The sequence below is a fragment of the Wolffia australiana genome, chromosome 1 (assembly GCF_029677425.1).
Source record: "Wolffia australiana isolate 7733 chromosome 1, ASM2967742v1".
Classification (NCBI taxonomy): domain Eukaryota; kingdom Viridiplantae; phylum Streptophyta; class Magnoliopsida; order Alismatales; family Araceae; genus Wolffia; species Wolffia australiana.
The window spans coordinates 2,596,468-2,621,651 of record NC_135835.1 but is presented as its reverse complement, the minus strand read 5'-3'; the positions used below and the strand labels follow the sequence as shown (position 1 = coordinate 2,621,651).

Genomic DNA, 25,184 nt, shown 5'->3' with positions numbered 1-25,184 from the left:
AATTAGATTTTTAGGAAATACAAAGGGTAGCAAAAAATCTACCTTTATTTGGATTATAATCTAATAAGATCCATAAGTAAATTACTTTTGAAGTCCATTTATACCTTATTTCCTTTACAAGGTGAAGCTATGGTATATCAATTAGGACATAATAGTTAGTCAACATAAAAAAATACTATCACATAAATGAGACTCTAATATGAGAGTTATATAATTTTATTAATACTAATGTTTGGAATTAATTACTCTTATTTGGTGAAAATCATGTCGACAAAAAATTAACCTTTGTCTATGGATGGTTAACCCATGAAAGAGGCACTAGATAATTTATACTTTTTGAGTTGATGATATGTTTCATCAAGTGAATAAGTGATATAATTGTTCACTTAGTACCTTCATGTTTATGAATGTGAGTTTACTTTGACCGCATGGCGAATGGTTCAATGGGATGTGAATATGAGGCAGTCATTCAGGGGGCTAAGACAGGCACAACCAAAATAATGACACCCTAAATCTCACTTATTTGATAAAAATCAGACGACCATCCCCCTTCTTTCATAGCCAGTTCTAACCATATATTTTCAGTTTTCCAATGATAGACTATAATTCATTTGGACTTCATAAATCTAAGTCAGGGATAATATTCTATTTGTTGGAAAGCTCAGATAATTCATGCACAAATCAAGTGAATCGATAGAAAATTTAAAGAGAAATAGTTAAAATAAGGGCTCTGATTATTTAACTTCAAAATATGAAACCAAAAACATGGTGAAGACTGGATAAATACAGAGGGCTATTCATAAAACCTTGGAGTGATATCCATTTCATACCGTGATTTAGCCAAGAAATAGATCATGTAGGAATATCTCTAAAAAAATCTGTATTTTTTGTTTTCAAAAGTTGAGTTTCTAAGTAATTGAAATATCTTTAATCACACTATTTAATATGATTGTATATTAAATATCATTCTGAACTCATGGATAAACCTTTTCAACTAAAAAAACGATTGAAAATGAATAAAATTGACCAATTTTCTATGGATTAACCAACCTTATTTCACTGCTATAAAAGTTCCATGTTTTATTTGGTGATTTCAATTTATAAAAAAATAATGAATGATTTCATGAAAGAATAATTTATTGAACTGAAAGACCATTCATTAAAAAATCCAAACAAGGATATTACTAATATGTAGTGGCATTCACAGCCCATATCTAGAAGCTTTTGTTTTTATTACACAAAAGACGGAAAATTTTGTTTTCACTTTGAACCTTAGGAACTCAAATGTTGATAAATTGATAGTAACTGGGTTACACTCATTGAACTATATGAACGGGGTAGGACTGATAATTTGGGTGAAAAGGGTAAAAATTTTAGGCCTTTATAAAAGGCTTTAGGCAACAACTTTTGACACTTATATTTTGAATTCATTGAAAACTTATTTTAGCTCAACATCAAATTTAAATAATTAATAAATATTTTAATTTTACCTTATTTGGGTATGTAGAGAAGTCTATGAGTTAATAAGGCTTTAGAAAGAGGAATAAAATCCATGCATGTCTTGATCTGCCAACTCATCAAGAAAGAAAAAAACTGATACTTATGGAGTTTTATAAAATCTCAGCAATCAAAATATGGTGTTAAATTTTTTATCAATCATTTATTATATGTTAATAAATAAAATTGGTATTATTCATAAATAAAATATTTTTGTATTTAATTTTTTAGTGAAATATTTATGTTCATTTTGAACCGAATATCAGAATAAATTTTCAGTTATTATCAAATTTTCGATATGGAAATGGTTATGTAAATGAAATCAAATAAAATGGATAACGGATCAAAAAAATTGAAAGACTAGAAAATCAAGTGAATAAATTTGGCAGATAAATTAATTTTAGTATTAAATACTTGAAGATTTAATTCTAATTTGATTTCAGCAACATCAATGTCTTCAAAATATATTCTTGGTATATTTGATGTATGATTAAAATTTTGTGAAGGTGATGATGCATCAAAGGGTAAGCCAAGCAGGTAATAAAAGGAGTACGTTTTTTTATAAAGCCATATTGAAAGTGATGTGTCATGAGTCATGAAGACCAAGGATAGGGAAAGATGAAAGTCTGATGGTACTCGAGAAATTGAGAAAGGTCATTTAAACCAAAAAATTACTTTAAAACATGGATATTTGTTTTAAGATTGAATAGTTTTATGCATATATAGATTGTCAAAGACACAATAGTGTAATTTTATTTGGAAGGAAAGATGAGTGTCTGACGGTACTTGAGGGATTGAGAGAGGTCACTTAATCTTAATTTATTTTTAAAATATGGGATTCTTCTGTTTTATATTCTAAAATAAGTACTGAGATATGTACTAATATATAACATGAAACGTTTTCAGATGCCATAGGTTTACTATGTATTTATTGGTAAGTTTTCAAGGATTGTGGATTTAGGTTCTTCATGCCAACGTATAACTTTTATAAACTAGAAACAAGATATTAAAAAGTCACACAGGCGAAATACCTACTATTTTTTGAAAAATAATTATTACCACAAACTAAAAATGTACCAAGTAGTCTAATGGAGATATATTGCCCTATTTTGTGCCCCAAAATTCTCTCATTTATTTCTTTGTTCTAGAGAACCGTGGATTTTATGGAAGCTGTTTGTTAGCATTCATTTATGTTACCAAATGAATAATTCATGAGGTTGAAGGGTAAAAGAGATACATATATATATATATATATATTAAAATTATGAGGGCTATATGAAAATTCATGCTAATGAATATGGGATGTTTTAGGCTTTTCTCATTTTTGTTATATATTCATAATTTTTTTTAGATCCTAACTTCAAAATATTTGTCTTCTTTAATATAAACTTTTCCGAAAATTCTGACACAGGCAGACGAAACCTTTTTTTTCAATACCATAAGAAAAATTTAAATACATTATTATCATTTTTTTCAACTGAGCACATATAATTTATAAAAAAATTAAATTATTTTCCTCAAAGCTCCTTATTCTACTTTAAAATGATAATCATGTTACATAAATTCATACACTTCAGTTGATCTTTGACAAGTCCAAATTTAAGGGGTTTTGTGTCGTTGTATTAATTCAGAATTAGCAAAAAATATCTATGAAAATTTCTACTTAAATACTCTATAATTAATATAATTTTAGAAATTTTCTGAAGCTAGAAATGAAGGAAATGAGTATAAAAGTGAGGAATATAATTTATGAGATTTTTCTGGATTTTTAGTTAATTTCCTATGATTTAAATTGAAGCAGAAATAATAAGAAAAACACAAAATTATCTAACACTAATTTTCCAAATTTTAATTAACACCAGAAATCAAAAATAAATATTTTTAGAATTTGCTGGAATTTAATTTACACCAAAAAAACCACAATAAATATGAAAAACGAGAGAGATTTTTTTAGATGTTAACATCTCTAGAAATTGATTATATTAATTTTAAGGATTTTACTATTTTTTCAGAACTTTTAAGTGCAACAAATAATTTTCCTAATTTTTCCTTTTTTATTTTCCTGATTTTCCCTATTTTTTTATAGTTTTTAAATGATAAAAACACAAAAAATACCTGCTACGACGATCGTTTGTGGCGCCGACAGTGGCGACGGAGTGCAGTTTGGCTTTTGGGTTGGTAGGCCCGGTCTGGCCCATTTAGGTGACCTATTAGGTCAGCCCAATGGGGTAAGCCGATTGGGTCATCCTGATTGGGTCAACCCAATCAGGCTTGCCCCAATAGGTCCAGGACTTAGCTGATTTGACCAAGTCCTGCACAGGCCACTCCTATAGCCTGCGGTCGTGTGCGCTGCCCACGCGTGGACTGGCAGGCAGAGGGGTGTCCCTGTTGCACAACAGCGCACGATGACGGCGACAAGGGGGGAAAAATGAGTTTTTTAAAGGATAAAACTGACTTTTTAGTGGGATTTTTTTGGGATTTGAAATGGAAATGATAGAGAATCCAGGGAGAGATATGAATGGTATTAAGAGGGAGAAATAAATGAGTTTAGAGAGATAAAATGACTGAAATGAAGAGATAGAGAGAGAAAATGAAGAGAAAACGTGTAGACGGAGTTTGAGATGCAATTTGGAGGTGTGAATGAAGGAAATTTTTTATTAAATTTTGAGAGCATGAACTAGGGATATGGATGAAGGTCTGGAGAGATAAATAACTGATTCTATAGAGAGAGATAAAGTAGGGAAAATGCGTGTTGAGAGTGAGAAAGTGATGTTTTAAAGGGAAAATGGATAGATAATGATGGGAAAAAGTAGATGTAGGTTCCTAAAACCTCAATGCAAGTTTACTGAGCCCTCAATGCTTCCTCTTCAGTCTGGATCCTTATATTTCTCTAGGATCAGGCATTTTTCAATGCAAACAAGAGATGGGATTAAGAGAAAACTTTAATAAACTTACATTAAGCAGGTTGAACAACCTGGATTCTGAAATGTGCCTTGTCCTTCTGGCCAGCCACTTGCAAGAGAACGTCCAGAATGCGGGGAGATGAGGGAGAAAAAGTGTATTTATAATGGGAGAATTACAAAAATACCCCTTTGGGCATTTTCTATTATCTTTTCTTGCCATTTTGCCTCTTTTTCTCCGTCGGTTGAGAGCTTCCCCTTGTAATCTTTAGCTTCTTTCTTTGTAAAGTTTTTGAGAGCCCAATGGGCATGCCAGGTCATGGCCCATCTCCCTCAGACCTCGCTTTTGAAGGCCCACAACACCTTTTGCTCCTTTCAAGCCCCTTCTGAGAATCACTTAACTCTAAAAAATTCTCTAAGTCTTTTAAGAATTACCATTTTCTCATTCCTGTTAATTTCTGCACACGTGAAACTATAGAATAATCATCATTAATTAAATTTCTTGACTTCAAAGAAGTCAAGGAGTTTAGTAAAAATAACCATAATGTGCAAAATTAAAATTTATAGCTAGTGCATAAATATTTAGTAAATTCAAGTGATAACCTGATAAATTCTAAATTAATAATAAAATATCTAAAATTTATGGAAATACACATGCATTTATCATGTTATCAATCTTATATAAAATCATAAATTTAGGTGAACACTTATAATTCATATCATAAAATTTGTGATGTTTATATTGTGATTTAATTTAGTCGGTGTATTTTAAGTTAGTAAAATGTATAGTTTTATATTTTACATAAATTTATGATGTATATATGTATTTATCATTTAAATATCTAAAAAATATGGGGAAAGTATAGTTGTACATGAGAGGTCTGTCAAAATGTTTTGGTGAAGAAATATATGAAGTTTAAACATTTTCATGCATATACTTATAAATGTATATATAAAACTAGGTTTTCTAATTTTCATGATCAAAACTATCCTTTGATAGTTTCATTATGAAAACATCAAAACTATCCACTATAGTCCATTTCCACTGTATAAAATCTTGATATTTAATATGATATAGTCTGGTATGAATTAAAACATTTCTCGTTTTCTGATATGGAAAATTTTCATTTTTATGCAAAACCTTTATGGATTTATGGATGTTTAGTCATTTACAATCGCTGGATATTTAGTACATTTTCTAGATAATACTCATCAAGTACCTGGTAAAATTAATTCATGAATTTTAAGATATTTAATAACTGCTTTAACATGAGGTCCACGCATCATACTTCTTTAAATATCTCATTATAATTATAATAATTAATAATATAACCATATTTCATGAAAAATACTTTTAAATTAAAGCTTAAAATTGAACATGTAGTGCACATTCTTGCACTGTATTTCCTTATTATTTCAAGTACTTATTGGAGTGTCATTCAAATTAGTCATATCAGCTAAGCTTAAAATTGAATATATATTATTTTTTAACTTCAAAATTAATAGAGTTGGCTTTATATGCATTTTAAGATTTCATATAATTTCATTTTTTTTAAATGAAAAAATACATGAAAGTCAATTGGCAGGTAAAAATGATTATGACATCCTAGTTAGGAGTGCATGATGATCAGACGTGAACATATCATGGTGAAAAGAATATTAGGCAACTTAAAAGTCTGTTTAGGGCATGTAAAAAGGAAAAGTTGGGCCAGGAGGTGTAATTAAGTTGGTCAAAATATAGACCCTCAACACATCACCCATATTCCGTATCCCCCATCATCTAGAAGGCTTATGTAACATTCAGTAAAATACTCTTTGCCCCCAAAAATATACATTTTCAAAAATTTTAAAATATTATCAACAAAGGAAAATTCCAAGACTGGTATGATGCTAACAATCTAATCAAAATTTGATTACTTTTCTCTCAATGATGATTATGAGCGTTTTCAATTTTCATGACTTATATCTAATCAAATTATCTCAACCAATATATATTATAATGAAAATTTAACTTTTATAATAATTAAGCCCTTAAGATAGGATTTTTTGGGTATCATTGGACATATTTAATTCAAGTATTACTGCATACACGAAAGTACAACCACAAGGTGGGGCCTTATTTCACTAAATTAGTTGTTGGATTTGGCCTCTCAATACCATATCCTCGTGCCACCTATACCGGGCATTCTCCTTGTCTCATCACAAAATCTGGATGGGGGGGGTTGTGAAGAGCTCTAGGAAAAGGGTAAAGAAAGGGGTGTCTAAGGAAAATTTGCATGGGTATTTATCAATTGATAATTTTGGACAGCTTATACTTAATATGGTTTTTCATAAAATAATGAACTTTTACTGTATCCTTCGAATAAATTCATACATGACATGTAAGCCAATCACACAATTAGTGGGTTCTCTAATATTTATATATGGAAATTTATTGGTACAGTGTATGTGCAATGCTTATAATGAATTCCAAGAATATAATCAATGATTAATGAATTATGATGACATCAGAATTTGATGATTCATTAATCTTTAAATGTTTATTATAAATTTTCCTAATTCATATGATATTATAGGACACAGAAAGCTATGTATGTAATATTACTATCCAGCTTCAACCATTTGATGAGTATGGATGCTCCGATAGCTATTAATGTGGAGACATGAATGCCGGGGGATCTTTAGGGAAAGAGTTCACTACTTTTATCCATGGGAATCCATAGGATGTACTATACCTAATTAGAAATCAATTTGATTCATATCACAGTTATGTAAGTGGTCCTTAAACATGAGACACCGAACACTTCTTGTAGATATATGATTGCATTTTGTTTGTGCGCGTAGGAATTCCATTGGGATTTTAAAATGTCTTAGATAAGATGTAACAAAAAGCCCATGAAGATGATTGTGTGGTCTAGATGGAATCATCCACCCTCACTACAAGATGATACCGCTCAAAGAAGAGGATCTAATACACTTCTATAGGAAATATCAGAGTTCTCTTTTGATTTTCCAATACATCACTACTAAGTGGGATGACCTATTATGGTTCGACAGTTGATGTCCTACATATGAGGAATTATACATACATGGACATCAATGGTTGAAAGGATTTTGAAGTAGATGATATACTCCTTTTTATGTCTCAAATCATGAGGTATAACTTGGCACCACACTGACTAGCAAGTAGACCTATCGATTGGGTTAAATCAATCCATGATTTATTAATCCATATGTTAGCCAATAAAATGTTACTGTGATATAGGATTTATTACATGAACCTATAGGGTTAGATGGAAAAGGTTTATTGGACGTTGGAAAATAGACTTAAATTACAAGTTTCTGTGAAAAAAACTGTAATTGTAAATTTGAGAAAGCCCCAAATGAAATCACCCATGAAAGACTTATTTGGGTGCCCATCCTTCTTCTCCCTTCTCCCATTAGACACCCTCCCTTTGCGATGTGACTGTTTTGAAAGGGATATTCTTCCTGGATTTATTATGGGATAGAAGATGAAGAGATTTGATGTATCAATGATTAGTGGATATATCTAGAGGTTGGACATGTGTGGACCGTGATGACTGATTTTAGGAACTATAATGATAGCATATTAGGATGCATGCAAGGTTATTTGAAAATCATTAAGCTTTTTTTAATGTTAATCATGGTCACATTTTCAAAATCATTAAACATTTTGATATTCACCTTCAGATCTTCAATCACTGCCACAAAAACCCAATACATCTGAAATTTAATGAACCTTATTTTTCATCCTCGCCCCATTTCATAGTCTAGCTTATGGCTCAATTAGCCCAATAAATATTTATCTGTTTTTCCAATTAAATAACTTTATCACAAATACATATTTGTTAATCTTAGGTCCATTTAGGACAATTGATTGGTTGAGTCATGAATATGTAAAGTGCCAAGCTACGCAACATGTTTCAAATGTTATATAAGGGTTCATCAACTCTTTCATGGAACCCACCTGTCATCAGTTACCGTGTATATGTTATTCCTCCTCATGACAATTGTATTATGACTTAGGGCAGGGAAAACTCCTTTTGTGATATTTACATTATCTTGGCCTATACTTCATTACATCATCTTCCTTAGGTATGTCTTCTTATACTATGACAAATAATTCCATTTTTATAACATAATCATTGTTGTGTAATTTTTTCCGTATTCCAGCTAATAATTTTCGCAATCTCATGAGCATGTCATAGTCTAAGCACAAACAAAAATCTACAACATGTCCTTGCTATATCAAGTTAAGGAACTTACACAACTATTAAATTAAGTGATCTGGTTGATACTAAGATAGAAGCCTATGCATGGATTCGTACTAATCAATTCAGTAAAATCTTTCCCTAAACAGCCCCCATAATCCCGTTTGAGCATATCCACAAAAATTGTAAGGGACAAATCATCCTCATCATATGAAAAAGAGTTGTTAGTTCAATTCTATCAAAATATTTTGGTTTCCTTCCCAAATATATTGTGAATATATTTTTTAGGCCACATGTTTAAATTTATCTACTCACCAGTGTATGATCACATTAAAATTCAATCATTATTCAACATATCCTTTGACATAATTATTAACAATGTACATTAATAATAAAAATATTTTTTAATTGAATAAAAAAAGGTACATATATGGTTTATGGTCTTTGTGTCCATGAAAGTATCCAGACATGTGCCCCTTTTGTTTCCTTCAGATAAATGTTGTTTAATATGTGTTACCTTAATTCTTTGAGTTCAAGATTTTAAAATGAATTGTGATTCTTTTGTGTCTTTATGGATGGTTTCAAAACCAAAATTGAGGTGATTCAAAAATATCCCTCTTCCAAATGGTCCAAAATATCTCAAAATTTTTCTTGACTACATCAAATTTTATAGACATTTAATTATGTGACTTTAATAATGATAGAATCAATTAGGTTCATCATTAACAATGCACTAATTATGTCTTTCTAATCCTTAAATAACTATTTGAATGAGGCATTAAGTTTTCAAGCTTCTATGTGGGATCTATTTTATGGTGGTTGTCCACATGGATCTGGTGTTGGATAAAAATTTAAATCAATTTAAATTGCTAGAAATAAAATGATTTTGCAAAAAATGAATGATATTGAGAACTCCATAGCACACCTTTTCCACTCAGTTAATTGTAGCCATGTTCTCTGTAAAATAATATTTTTATGTTTGAGGCACCACTTTATGCCCCCATAGTAAACTATAAAAGACACATTGTTACTCGTGAATATTATAAATTCCACAATGCAGATTATTTATTTAAAAATAAATTCTAAATTGGTATTAGTCACAATTGTTACATTGAGAAGAAATTGGAATGATCTAAATTTTAATGCTACAAAAATAGAAAATGTGCACGTATACTATGAGTCAATCATCAACATTTTTACTGCCCGATAAATGATTATATAAATGTATTATTTCTTAGGGATATCTCAAACATTGAGATATCATTTGTGAGGGTTTCTGACACTTTGGTCACATTTAGCATACACATGGGTTTATTCATGATCTTCTGGTTTGATAAGTGTTTCTTGGGACTGACACTTTGATAAGCTAAAATTTCAGTTCTACATGTGTATGAAATGTATACCAACACAAATTTTAACTTTTTATTTTTTAATGACTATATTTTTAATCATTTTTTCTCTTAATAGTTTCATCACATTTATTCAATTTAATTCCATCTTTTTTTCTAAATAAGAAAGGTGTCAGTCATTCGACCTTGACTGTTCACCATTTGATCAAATCAAATGACGGCATGTGAAGGGACATGATTTTAAGACCTGAAATGTTTAATTAATACTATAAAATACATATTAAGTCATAAAAAATAATAAATATAAATTTAGGCATAGAAAATCATTCCAATATATTAATACTATAAAATACATATTAAGTAATATCGCCAGAACTATAATGTCAACAAAAGTCATAAAAATATAATCTGAATCAGAATAATAAATTTATTTAAGAATATGATGCCATAAAAATCCTTAAAAATAACATGAAATCATCAAAAGCTACAATATCACTTAAAAAATAGATTCAATCATTTTAAGCTTGATAATGCATAACTGTTATAATGCATAAAATATGTAAATTTCAATCATTTCAATCAAAACTACACACATAACTGTTATAATGCATAAAATATGTAAATTTCTAAGAAATTATCCAATAATTTCACTGTTATGAATGATGATTATTCTGAATTTTAATCCATCTAAAGGTGAATAAATCGAGTAAACTTGAGTTTCCGATGGAAAGGAATAGACCATGTGCCTCATTCTTCTAGATCCTTTATGTTGTATTTGATTTTAAGGCTGGTTCAATTTTTTCTCTATTTCTTCTGAGAGTGCGATGTTTTCTCCCTCTGAAGTTCCAAGGACAGGATCTTGTATTGGAATATTTTATTGAAAACTCCAGCCATCTATATTAGGATGTGAAAATATTCTTCTGTCCATACAAAGATGCAACTCAAGGAAATCATCAGAAATATCCACAACCCAGTACAAATAATTCATGAATTTAATTAAAAGAAATGATAGATATCACCTTGTGTGCCTCTCCTTTTTATTTTCAGAACTTTTCCTACACTTCAAATGGCTGTTGAGAGTTAGGGAACTAGTCTTTTAACTCTTCTCCCCTCGTTTTGTATTAAATCTTGGATTTATGCTCCCAGCTTGTTGTTGGAGGCCTAGTGTACAAGATTTATTTCATCCATTCTTGTTCTACTAGAGTGTGAGAGATAGAGTTCAAGAGTGACCAGTATTCTTGGAGAAAAATCATCACTTGTCCCTTGGGGAGGCGACAACAAGGTTTGTGTGATCTCCTGAAAATTTTATTTGATTTTTTTCACCTTTTTATCTAGTTAATCATTCCAGAGGATAGCCTAGACTTAAAGATTTCCAACAAACCAAAAGACAATAAAAATTCCTCATGTAGCAAAAGTTACAACGTCCACTACTTGTTGCTGCTCAATTTAGTCGCCAGACGGTGTGCCACCACCCACAAATTATGTATCGACAAGTGCTGCTGGCCGTAGATTGCACCACAGAAAAGGTGGCCAAATATTCTAATTGTCCTTTAAATTTATTTCTTGCACTAAAAATATTTAAAAATTCTTAAATTCAACAGAAATTTTCCAAAAAATATATTGAGTTCATTTATTTAAAATAGTTTTGACAAGTTTTCATTCGTTGCATTGATTTTTTACCTTTAGGAAATAATGAAAAAAAAAGTTTAAAAATATTTGAAAACATCTTCGAATTGAAATATACTCTGTCATTACCTGTTCCTTGTGGATTTGACCTTGGTTACCCTATACAAAGGAAAATTTTATAAATATTTTCACATAAATCAGAGCCTTAAAATGACTAATTTAACCAAAATTATGGTTTATCACCTGCGTATATATTTTTATGTGGTTATTAAATATCTCATGAATAAGAATGTTTAGTAAGTTATCTCCACTGAGGCTGTTTCATAATCCACTCATTGTTGTACATATATTTAGACTTTACTATAAACATCACACATGGATAATAATGAATTTGGTTTATATTAATGAATTGAAATAAAAAATTTATGTGATATTTGCTTACACGATATATATTTCCATCAAATAGTTCAGTTTATTTGGCTCAATATGATAAATTAATTCTGTATTTCTTGTTCATGAATGGATCTAACCCCATCTGAAATATAACCATTTTTTTGTAGGGGATAGATATATCCGCTTTTGAACATTTGCCTCATATCACTGACCTAACCTAAAGGTCATAGGAAATTACACCAAATAAGATAACAAGAGGGATAAATAAAAGAAACTAAAGAACATTGTCATTCTAAGAAATTGTCCTAACTAAAATATTTATTATTTTTAATCGTTTCATTGGTCTTTTGATCACATGTTTGTCTTCAAGATCTTGGTCCATCAGCCTTGAGTCAACAGATTCCCTATGACCTTTAAGTTAGCTCCGGATATGAGGCACTCTATATTCTTTGTTGGACAGACTGAATGGACTTCATCACTCTTTCTCAATAAAAAAGAAAGGGTTGTATCATATTGATATGTTGATTCATATTCCACCACAAATGAGAAGGGGAATATTTCATGTTGAACATTGCAAAACCGAATTTTCAGATAATGTGTTGCTGGTACTTCCTCTGATTCATCTTGATCTTCATTGACTTTTTAACATAAATCTTGATTCCACTCGAAAAATATTAAATGTTGATAAATCAGAAAACACATATATTGAGATAACATGTAAATTTTGGTTATTTTTTTGTATTGGAAAATCATCAAATAAAAATAATCTGAGGTCATGTAAGTTTTTTGAAAATTTAATTAATTGATAATTTTTTTCAGTTATTTATGAATAATTTTAATATTTCAATAAAAACATTAAACTTTTATATTAAATGAAAAAATTTTTCTACTTCAATAATGAAGTCTGTAGAATTTAAGTCAGAGATAAAATCAAGGTGACTAAAATAGGGAATCATATAGATAACTTGGAGGTCATATATTGTGAAAGTTTATTGAAGTTATGAGATATACTTTTATTATCATATCATATATTATCATATATTGTGAAAGTTTATTCTCTCAATAATCAGTAAATTTTATTAGCATATATTTTTTGACAGCCCGAATTTTAATATTTCTTTGATTATTTTTTCCATTTAAATCTAATGACATTTATTATATTTATCTAGGTCTATTTTAGGCATAATAATACATATTTAATCATTTTAACATTTTGTTGAAAGATGAAACATTATATATGTATGAAATAAATGATAAAATCCATTATTTCATTAACTCACAACGATAACAATGATGTTAAAATATTGAACTTTTATGATATGAAGTGTGAAACCTTTAGTCATAAGAATGTTAAATTAAATTTATGCATAAAATTGGTAAATTTAGGAATATAAATTATTATGGAAAAAATAGACCTAGAGAGTATTTTGGGAATTTTCTTCGAGTGATTATGCATTTTTTAAAGTTCTAAGACATTTACTGAAACTTCATGTATTGCTTCCGAATTTATACCTAAAGGAGGGCCTTACTAATTTTATGATTATTAAGGTTGATAATATTTGAAGAGTAGGAAGACTTTTCAGCTTAGTGGAATGATAGTTAATAGAGCTAGATGATGATTTTCATGCCCTATGTATTAAACTAATGATGTGTTGTGTAAATCACAAGGGGAGTACCATAATTGTGCCATTTCTTCAAGAACATTAAATTCTATGCCTTACGATTGATTCCCCTTATTTTTTGCTTCCCAATGATAGACTCCTGTTTGAACTTTTTTAAGAAATAAAGGTAGATTAGAGTGTTTTCTTATACTCATTGGGGCTCTAAGTCTCTGATAAATGTGGCGGATGCAAGAGTACTTGAACTGGTGATCTTAGGAGGAATGAAATTGGGATTGAACACAAACTTTATAAGGATGAATATTTATTTGAGATAGAAAAATTCTGATTAATTGTTAAAGTTATGAGTATATTAATTTTCATACTTAAGCTTCAAAATATCTTATATTAGAATTTTCATACATTTCATCATTTTGTGTTTTGTAATTGAGATAGATTCAACTAAATTAAAATTTCATTTCCAATATGATTTGTGGATTTTATTACCCCTCTAACACGTTTACAAAAAAAAGTACAGCTAAAACATTATTTAAAAATACTTGAATTTGAACCAATGTCCATGTCAATCGACCTCAACATTCATTTGATAAGTCATAAGTTTATAATTCAATTTGAGATTATAATTTATTTAAACTATATTAAATGTGGGATTCACCAACCATTATAAATATTATAATTTATTACACCTGACTCTACCTCTTTTTTATCCCAACACTGAACATAACAAGGATCACATTCAGATCCTAGCTCATCAGGCGTGTGAGATAATTCCACCTTCTCTACTAAGCCCTTCCCATTATTTTTTCTAAAAGAGGCATGCTAGCTTCAAATCGAAAATAATATGTGGACCAAAAGGTTCACATTTTTTTGTGGATTTTTGTAATTGTTTGATCCATTAATATCCTTGGCCTCGGTGTGTTTGTTAGATGTTCATCACCTGCTAACTCTGTTTTCAACCTTTAATACATTTACATTATTTTCATCCTATCATAATAATATATATTTTTAATTTTTTAAAACATTATAAATCAATTATACATATACAATTACAGTGATATTATTTAATCTTTAGCGTGATTAATTTCTATTTTAGCAATCTAAAAATAATAAAAAAGTTTCACCACACATACACACACACACACACACACACACATATATATATATATTATTTGAATATTTTCAGTTAAATGATTAAGTTGATTATTTATATAAAAATAAAATATGATGAATGCGGTATTAAATCCCGTACAAAAATGGCTTAATATATCAGGAGGATTCGCAGCCTAATTTATCAGCTCTATGATTAACCTTAGATACATAATAGGATCCTTAATTAGTAAATATAATATATTATGTAAGTTTAAAAGATCTTAAATTAAAGACTGCTCTAGTTCCAACACAGAAGGCCAGTATAACATTCCAGTTCAATTCATATCTCATCACTACTAGTGAGAAGTTGATGCAGGATGACTAGAGGAGATGGGATGGGATGACAACAGGTGTAGGATATTGGCCGACTAAGTAATGGGTAGGATAAAACCAGACCACAAATCACACGATCGATTCCGAAGAATTAAATCTGATGAAATAGTGATGGTGCAGCCCCTTTCCTCGTCGAGGGTGGGAGTACTATCTTCAACCACCGGGTGCTGCCAAGCACCAAAATTAATAAATTTGAACGATCGTCTGCTTGAAGATTCAAAAACCTATTCAACTAGTCGCTTGAAAATTCAAAATCCAAAACAAACCTGAGGGCGGTGGATGAACTCTCGAGGAACATTGGATGAAGAACACGCGACACCAAAGAGTGTAGAAGTACCTTAGCACTAGATTAATGCGTGACGATGTTGCGAGAGATTCTTGACGCGTCATTGGCGCTGGCGATTGACGTGCGCTTCGACAGGTGTCGTAGATCCAACTGTGCGGTCAGTTGGCGGGGGGGTCAAGGGGGGAGTTGCCCCCTTGCAGGATTCGGGGCAGCGCCCCGAAACCTAAACGGTATGCGCAACGGCAAGTGGCTGCGAGGGTGGCTGGGGCGCAGTGGGCGTGCGCGGGCGGCCAGGGGTGCAATGGGCACAGGCAGTGGGGGGCGAGACGGGCACATGCGGCTGGGGCACGGGCAGCTGAGCACACAGGAGCGGGCGGTTGGCCGGCATGGGCGGCCATTGGCGTGCGGCCGGGCTTGCGCGGGCGGCGGCCCACGTGCGGGCGGCCGGCTGGCGTGGGTGGCGGCCTGGGCGTGGGCGGGTCTACGCGGGCAGCTTGCGTGCGCAGACTAGCGTCCTGAGAGGGTGGCTTTTCGGCACCAGCGGCTGGCGTGCGTGGGCGGCGATCCGCGTGGGCAGCTTGCTTGCGCGCACGACAGTCTGCGCGAATAGGGGCAACGGTGGCAATGGCGAGTGGCGAAAGCGGCTACCCGAGAGGGAGGGGAGAGTTAGGGTAAATCTTCCAAGAAGAATAAAACTTCACTTCTTGAAAATAGATTCACCAAGTGTATCGTGCAACATTGGCCTACATATAGGCCTTGGAGGAAAGAGAAAATACAAGAAATAAGATAAAATAGACGACGTGTTATCGTGTCACGTCAAAGGCCAGTTCTGGATCTGGCGTTGATGACGTGTCATGATGCGTGAGGTGTCTTGTGTAGGTGGAGACGCGACTGATGCCGGTGTGTTGACCTTGTCGTTATCAGGGTGGTTCTGCATTTGATGTTGGCGACGAGTCATGATGCAGGACATCTCGAATGACGGTGGCGGCGCGTCCGAAGGTGGTGTGTTGGTGTCGTCGCCACTAGAAATAGCATATCATTCATATATGATGAAACATAAATTAGGTTAGAAATGCCATTTAAGGCTTCTGGTTTATGTAACAGTATTTATAATTTCCCTTACGAGCATAGGGCGAACAAGGGTTGATTCCAAAGGGAGCAAGTATTGAATAAGTGAATATTAATTTTAATGTCTATTTTCATATTTATATATTTTAGGAATTAAACCTAATTTAATCAAATTAAACTAGTGAAATTGATTTAAAATAGTTCTAGGAATTAGAGAAAATATTTATCCTAATCAACCTAATTTATTCAAATTTTATAGAAGCATTTTGGGGCTTTTTATGGAAATTTATAATTGGAAATAATAATTACTTCTAATAAAAATACATTAACTGGGGCCTTGGGAGTGTCATGATGATTGATAGTGGAGATGAGAGTAGAATGTAACCGATGAACAAAATACAACTGTTGATTGCGATACCACCACTGAATGCGACATATATGACGGTTGATATGTGTTGGCCAATGACAGGGGGGGAAAGTGATGTGGATTTATCATTGCTCATGGCGAAATGGTGGAGTTTGGTGGAGGTGTGCAGGATGGTGAAAACCTAGACTATCGACAATGATAGCCTAGGAAAATGGATGGGCACATGAGTTAGAAAGAGACAAAGATCACATTAACCTTGTTGTCACATGCCCAATGGTCTGAGGGGCACTTTTTATTCATGTGTCTTGATACGAAAATCAGTCCTCCAGTCTTTCATTCTTGGAATGCAAGAATGGACCCAAATGAGATTTAAAATGATCAAATCACTTTGCTATCATAATTAGGAACAAAATCCAATGGTGCCTTTTTAAAAATGATGGGAGGGTCTATTTTCAGACCCAAGATGGTGGATGGATAGAGGAGGTAATGATGCAACTACTGTCAAAATTTCAGCCCAAAAATCCTTTTGGATAGTTAAATATTTTAGCTTGAAGTTGGAGCATATAAGCCATCGGATTTTCTCTCTCCCCCAATCCATGTGGTGGATTGCCAGCATGGCATGAAATTCATTAAAAATATATAAATATAAATATAATTTAGGAAGACTTGAATAATTAAAACTCATTAAAAATATCTAAAATATTAAAAACCCTTAGAAAATTTGAATAAATCTAAATATAATTTTTGACTTATAAAAATAATTTATTTTATGAAATTTATGTCAGAAAATTTTGTTACAAAAGCATGAATTGAGAAATATATGAATTTCTGTAAAATGTAAGAAACCATTTAAGACTTATTAACATTGATTTATGAACATTTCAAAGAGAATAAACATATAAAATAAATGAAATTACTATGAAAATTAGGAAGCAATTTGTGATTACCAATATAGAATGTAATACACTTGAAATCCAATGCCTACTTAAACATGATTCTTAAGATGTGGACCCATCTCCTATGTCCCAATAGTCACCATAAAATCACACTTGAGCCTTAAGGTCACCTCCCGCAAAGGTTCTTGAAGGGCTTCAAGATAGGTCTCGAAATTCAATTTTTTGAAGATTAGAGACATATATTGAACACTCAAAATTCAGTGACTATATGTTTTCTTAGTGAAGGTGGTTGTAGTAAAAAATTATAAATAGAACATAAGGTGTAAATGTCTATATTTTTCTCAGGGAATGGACATATGAATGCCATCTTATGGTTAATGTTCTGGTGGAACACACGATGACAGAGCCATGGAATTGCTGTCAGAAGATATAGAAGCACTCAATAAGATTCACTTTGAGACCACATTTTTTTCTTTTTTAATTTTTTAAAATTTTAATCTACTCAAATTTTTTACATTTTTAATCTACAGTGATGTCCCAAGTTATTCCAAATATTTTCCAATGTTTTGACCATAAATAATAAAATCGTAAGTTTCATTTTAAAAAAAATTAAATTAGAAAATAATTATTAAATAAAGATTAACCTGAACATTCATCAAATTAATCACTGTAAATAAAGTTTATCGCATTGAATCTCTCAGTACAATGATTTAGTCAATAAAAAATTATAAATATTCTAAAAATCTCATTGCTAACCAACGATTACTTGAATTATTGAGTAGAATTTTATATTTGAAAATCTGAAGAGACTATCTGCTTTATTGCATTATATTTGAAGGTCAAATATACAAATACATAATAAGAATTCTTTCAGGATAAATAATTTCCTGAAAAGTTTTAGTTCAAAATGCTTGAACATTTTCAATCAATATTTCTTATCTATCTGTTTAGATAACCACAAAAATTTTCGCTAGGATCTTGGTTCAAAGTTATCACAATATGAGAAAGGATTCGTGATACTAAAAAAACTGTGTTTCATTGTAGTTATGTTCAGTGCACCCATAAAACAAACTATCTTATAAAAAAGCTTTATGTGTACTGAATACCCCATCCTCAATTGTTTTTACTAATCTTCTAATGGTAAAAGAAATCATTTCATCCGTATTTCGTTTACAGAAATCTTCATGTGCGTTTTGAAACCTCTTTCCTGTATGCTAAAATTTTAAATCAATAAGTGCATTTCATAAGGTCTGAACTTAATGTGTATTTGGGAAAATAAATCATTAATGCATATGTTTTATTTCATTTGTACTGTCATAATTGTTGCATTTCCCCTATTTTATGGCAATAATTCTAAAAATTATCTTCATGGTTTAGTTTCTAAGTATCAACAGGTAAATAAATGTAAATACTACGTATCTATTATAAAATCAAGAATAAGTTCTGAACGGTGTTCGTCTCTAATATTATAGAAGTTACAGACTTAAAATCTGTATCAAAGTAGAAGTTTTAGTGTTATATCTGACCTTTTAAATTATCGTTATTTTCACGAAATAAGTAACTGGAAATGACCAAGGTTCTAGGACCCCACTATTGATATAGTTTGCCAAAAAGATCATATTACGGGGGGGAAACCAGTATGCATTTTGAAATATTGAACTATAGACTTTCCATATAATATCTCATACACGTCATTCTATTAAGTTTGGCCCCATAAATATTGTTTCAACATAATGGTTTTTATTTCATGAGGATAACCCTCTCTCTCTCTCTCTCTCTCTCTCTCTCTCTCCCCCCTCTCGTGATAAAATATATATCCATTAATCCCTCGCCTAGTTTCCTTCTATTTTAAGTCTATCATCTTTCTTTGCTCTGCCAGTCGTCAACGATGTGCTGTACAACTCTCTCTCTCTCCCTTCTTCTCTTTCCCTCTCTTCCTCTCCTTCTCTGCCTTCTCTCTCTCTCTCTCTCTCCTTCTCTTCCCTCTCTTTCTCTCCTTCTCTTTCCCTCTCTTGCTCTCGTTCTCCTTCTCTCTCTCTCTCTCTCTCTCTCCTTCTCTTTCCCTCTCTTTCCCTTTCTCTCTCTCTTTCTCTTTCCCTCTCTTTCTCTCTCTGTCTCTCTCTCCTTCTCTTTCCCTCTCTTTCTCTCTCTTTCTCTCGTTCTCCTTCCCTCTCTCTCTCTTTCTCTTTCCCTCTCTTTCTCTCGTTCTCCTTCTCTCTATTTCTCTCCTTCTCTTTCCCTCTCTTTCTCTCTCTTGCTCTCGTTCTCCTTTTCTCTCTCTCCTTCTCTTTCTCTCTCTTGCTCTCGTTCTCCTTCCCTCTCTCTCCTTCTCTTTCTCTCTCTTGCTCTCGTTCTCCTCTCTATTTCTCTCCTCTTTCCCTCTCTCTCTCTCTCTCTCTCTCTCCTTCTCTTTCCCTCTCTTTCTCTCGTTCTCCTCTCTCTCTCCTTCTCTTTCCCTCTCTTTCTCTCTCTTTCTCTCGTTCTCCTCTCTCTCTCCTTCTCTTTCTCTCTCTTTCTCTCGTTCTCCTTCTCTCTCTCTCTCTCCTCCTCTTTCTCTCTCTTTCTCTCGTTCTCCTCTCTCTCTCCTTCTCTTTCCCTCTCTTTCTCTCTCTTGCTCTCGTTCTCCTTTTCTCTCTCTCCTTCTCTTTCTCTCTCTTGCTCTCGTTCTCCTTCACTCTCTCTCCTTCTCTTTCTCTCTCTTGCTCTCGTTCTCCTCTCTATTTCTCTCCTCTTTCCCTCTCTCTCTCTCTCTCTCTCTCTCTCTCTCTCTCTCTCTCCTTCTCTTTCCCTCTCTTTCTCTCTTTCTCCTCTCTCTCTCCTTCTCTTTCCCTCTCTTTCTCTCTCTTTCTCTCGTTCTCCTCTCTCTCTCCTTCTCTTTCTCTCTCTTTCTCTCGTTCTCCTTCTCTCTCTCTCTCTCCTCCTCTTTCTCTCTCTTTCTCTCGTTCTCCTCTCTCTCTCTCCTTCTCTTTCCCTCTCTTTCTCTCTCTTTCTCTCGTTCTCCTCTCTCTCCTTCTCTTTCTCTCTCTTTCTCTCGTTCTCCTCTCTCTCCTTCTCTTTCTCTCTCTTTCTCTCGTTCTCCTCTCTCTCTCCTTCTCTTTCTCTCTCTTTCTCTCGTTCTCCTTCTCTCTCTCTCTCTTCTTCTTTCTTTCTTTCTTTCTGTCTCTCTCTCTCTCCCTCTCATCACTTTTTGCTCTATCTTAAGCTTCTCTTTCAATCTCTCTGTGTAATAGGTTAGTAGCCACAGCCACACAGTGTCACCGTATGATAACCCAGGTACTCGAAGGTCCTCCAGTGCTCAGCCTTAATTTTAAGCGGACGAAGAGAGAGAAAGACGGAAGAAAGGTGACTAGCATTGACTCTTGTGTTATGTCCCTTACAAAACGAATCCAGCAGCTCAGCTCCCGTCCCCGTCTGTTACGCCACCATCAACAAAGTCAGTACGGCCATTAATTACGATAATAAGCAATCGAGATTGTTGCGTACAAGAGAAGGGCGCCATGGCTGTATGCGAAGAAGATCAGGTTTCCTGAATCATGCCTGTACGAAACAATGAATAACAGTCATCAAATATCACTCGCCCCCACTCCCGTGCCATCCACTTCATCCCAGATTTCTTCATCCAACGGCGTGTCCCAATTGGGGAATTAGTCCATCGGAGTAGCATTTCGATTGATTGGATATTCTGGGTAAATGTTTTTTGATATCTCAATTTCCACCAAACTAACAAACACGAGAGAAAAAGATAATAAAGGTCGGTAGAGGGAGTAAGTGTTTTCACGCGTAAGATTGCATTGAACTGCTTTTAAAACTATGAGGATAGATACGGGTGCCCTAACAAGTTAACTCAAGACGGCACTTGGCAGAAGAGAGACGGTTCATTGAACTTAAAGCGCTGCCTACGATCTCGCCGCCTATCTCGAACTTTATATTTTATTTTCCGGACAACGATAAGTCTCAACGAAAACGTCAGCATCTTGAGCTCTATAGCTGCAATCCCTCTCCCGTCTTATTCAGGCAGTGAGGGTAACCGTTGACTTGATCCTTCCACATCACAAGACATCCACCGCTCACTGAATAATGCCCGTGGAACTATAAGTGGAGAATGGAGACTACTGTAGAGCTAGTCTAAGTCGTTAAATATGCTACTTTCCGAATAATGTTTAACCACCAAGTAGGCATTTGGTAATTTACGGGGAATATGCTTTTAAGGGTCGTTGACCTTCCGGATGCTTGGCGTTCGAGAAGCGCTGACGTTCGGCCTTCGCGTCTAAGGAACCAATAGCACAATTATATTTTTGTTAATTTAACTTCCCTTCCGTTTTAAAACCTTTATTACATCATTTCCTATATTTTAAGGCCATTAAACGGATGGAATATCCACTTGGGTGAACAGGAGATGTAAAAAATTTTAAGCTCCCAGGCGTTGACCATCTCTCTCTCTCCTTGTCTCTTTCTCTCTCTATGTAAGTATCTCTCTCTTTCTATTTCTCTCTCTCTGTACCTTTCTCTCTTTTTATGTCTCTCTTTCTCTCTCTATCTCCGCCTACTCTCTTTCTATGTTTCTCTATCTATCATCTATCTATCACTCTATCTTCCCCCTCTCTCTTTCTATTTATCTCTCTCTATCTCTATCTATCTATCCATCCCCCCCCTCTTTCCACGTATCTCTCTCTATCGCAATCTATCTATCTATCTTCCCCCTCTCTCTATCTCTATCTATCTATCTATCCATCTCCCCCCTCTCTTTCTACGTATCTCTCTCTATCTCTATCTATCTATCCATCACCCCCCCTCTCTTTCTATGTATCTCTCTCTATCTCTATCCATCTATCCATCTCCCCCCCTCTTTCTATGTATCTCTCTCTATCTCTATCTGTCTATCCATCTCCCCCCCTCTCTTTCTATGTCTCTCTCTCTCTCTCTCTCTCTCTCTCTATCTCTATCCATCTATCCATCTCCCCCCCTCGCTTTCTATGTATCTCTCTCTATCGCTATCTATCTATCTATCTCCCCCCTCTCTTTGTGTATCTCTCTCTATCTCTATCTCGCTCTATGTATCTCTCTCTCCCTCTATCTATATCTCGTTCTATGTATCTCTCTTTCTCTTTCTATGTTTCTCTTTCCTATTTATCTCTCTCTCCTTTTCGCCCTATTTATCTTTCTTTCTTTCAATGTCTCTCTTTCCTATTTATCTCTCTGTTGCCCTACTTATCTGTCTTTCTATCAATGTCTCTCTCTCTATGAATATCTCTCTTCCAATGCATCTCTTTCTATGTCTCTCTCTCTATCTCTCTCTCGCTCTCTTTCTATCAATTTTACTCTATCTCTCTCCCAATGTATCTCTCTCTTTCGTTCTACATATCTATCTCTATCTCTCCCTCTCTATTCGGGAAGACGACTGCGATGCATAAACAAAGTGAAAGCAGAGTAAGAGTGACGAAGGAAGACAATAGACATACTTTAAGTGGGCAACAGCTGCGATCACGGGAAGGAGTCGTGAAAGATGGCGCTCCCCCACGGCCAATCCTCGCGCTCCGCAAGATAAGACTTTTTTGACTTGCAGCATGAAGCACCCTCACTCTCTCTCCCATATCCTTTCCCCTCTCTTCGACGTCTACTGCACGCAACTACTACTAACAAAGGGTCGATCGATAGAGAGAGAGATAGAGAGAGAGAGAGAGACAATTGAAAGATGATGACGTTCGCCATGGCGTCTTTGGCTAAGAGATGGACGGTAAAGTCAGCGGTGTGGAACTGTGAGTGTACGAGACCGTACTACAGCCGCCAACATGCTGTATATACTCGGTTTTCATATTCCAAGTGCCCGTGCGTTGACTTACTAGCCTGATTCGTTTCCCTGTACTCTTGTTAAGATCAGCCGACCTAGTGCTCTCGTAGTCCTCACGTCAGTACTGGCGTTGGTGCCCACGAATTATAAAGAATATACACTACATAATAAGGGAGTTCATGTGTGCATGTCGGAGAGAGAGAAAGAGAAGAAAGAAGAGAGAAAGAGATCAGCTTACATGATGTTCTCGTAACCCTCACGTCAGTAATGGCGTTGATGCCCACGAATTATAATGAATATACACAATAGTAAAGAGAGTGTGTATGTCAGAGAGAGAGAAGAGAAAGAGAGAGAGAAGGGGGAGGAGAGAGAGAGAGAGAGAGAAATTAGAGGAGAGATTGAAGGGGAAAGAGAGAGAGAAGATAGAGGAGAGAGAGAAGGTGAAGAGAAAGATAGAAGTAGAGAGAGGACAAAGAAAGAGAAAAAACCGTAAGAGAGAGAATGAGAAAGAGAGAACTATTGAATGATGAAGAGAGAGGTAGCTATTAAACAATAGGGAGAGAGAGAGAGTGAGTGAGAGAGAGAGACAAAGAGGGGGAAGGCTATTAAAAGAGGGGAACCCAGCGACAAGAGTTCCCCGTCCTCAAATCCGCCCTCTGCACGTATTCGTCTTCTCCATCTACATCGAGTCATGAAACGGGCGAGCAGGGTAGAAGCAGAGCTCGACAGCATAAACATGGCTAGCGTCTTGATGCTGCTCTCCCGCGGGGCCAGCGGCAACGACGGGCCGCAAAATTCCAGTAGAGTCTTCGAGTGCAAGACCTGCAACAGGAAGTTCCCTTCCTTTCAAGCGCTCGGGGGGCACCGAGCCAGCCACAAGAAGCCTCGTGCCATCGGCGGCTCCGGCGATCATCACAGCCCGCGCCAGCATCAAGCCCAGGCGAGCAAGCCGAGGGTGCACGAGTGCTCGATATGTGGGCTCGAATTTTCCGTCGGTCAGGCTTTGGGTGGCCATATGCGTCGCCACCGCGCGGCCAACGAAGGGTTCACCCTTTCGCTGCTGGAGAAGAAGCCGTCCGCCGTCGCCAAGGAGAAGGAGAGCGGTGGCGCCGCCGTGCCCAATTGCTTGGACTTGGACCTCAACAAACTCCCTTCGGAAAGCGACGTCGATTTCCGCTCCCTTTCCTTCGGCCTCGGCCTGCCCATGGTCGATTGCTTCCTTTGATCTTGTCTCTCTCTCTCTCTCTCTCTCTCTCTCTCTGTGCATCCATTTTTTGTTATTTTATTTTAGTTTTCCTCGCTGATATTGTTACTTCCAGCTCAAGGTTTAGCCTCGGCCTACCTTTGGTCAATTGCTTCCTTTGATCTTATCTCTGTCTCTCTCTATCCTTCTCTTTCTGTCTCTCCCTATCTTTCTCTCTACCTCCGCTTTCTTCCTCTCTCTCTCTCCTTCTCTTTCTGTGTCTCTCCCTCTCTTTCTCTGTACTTCCCTCTTTCTTCGTCTCTCTCTCTCCCTCTTTCTCCCTCCCTCTCTCTCTCTCTCCCCTCTCCCCCTCTTTCTTTCTCTCTCTCTCTCCCTCTGTACCTCTCTCTCTTTCTCTCTACCTCTCTCTCGTTCTATCTCTCTCCGTCCCTCTTTTTCTCCTCTCTCTCTCCTCTCCCTTCCTCCCTCTTTTTCTCT

The 25,184-nt window shown here is 34.7% G+C and overlaps 1 protein-coding gene across 1 annotated transcript; it reads left to right on the top strand.

Moving 5' to 3' along the window:
• Positions 1-24,055: 24,055 nt before the first annotated feature.
• LOC144701411 (C2H2-type zinc finger family protein) lies at positions 24,056-24,873 on the top strand. Its single transcript, XM_078573232.1, has one exon. It carries the CDS (start codon positions 24,195-24,197, stop codon positions 24,726-24,728), a length of 534 nt encoding a protein of 177 aa, XP_078429358.1. The 5' UTR covers positions 24,056-24,194; the 3' UTR covers positions 24,729-24,873.
• Positions 24,874-25,184: the final 311 nt, after the last annotated feature.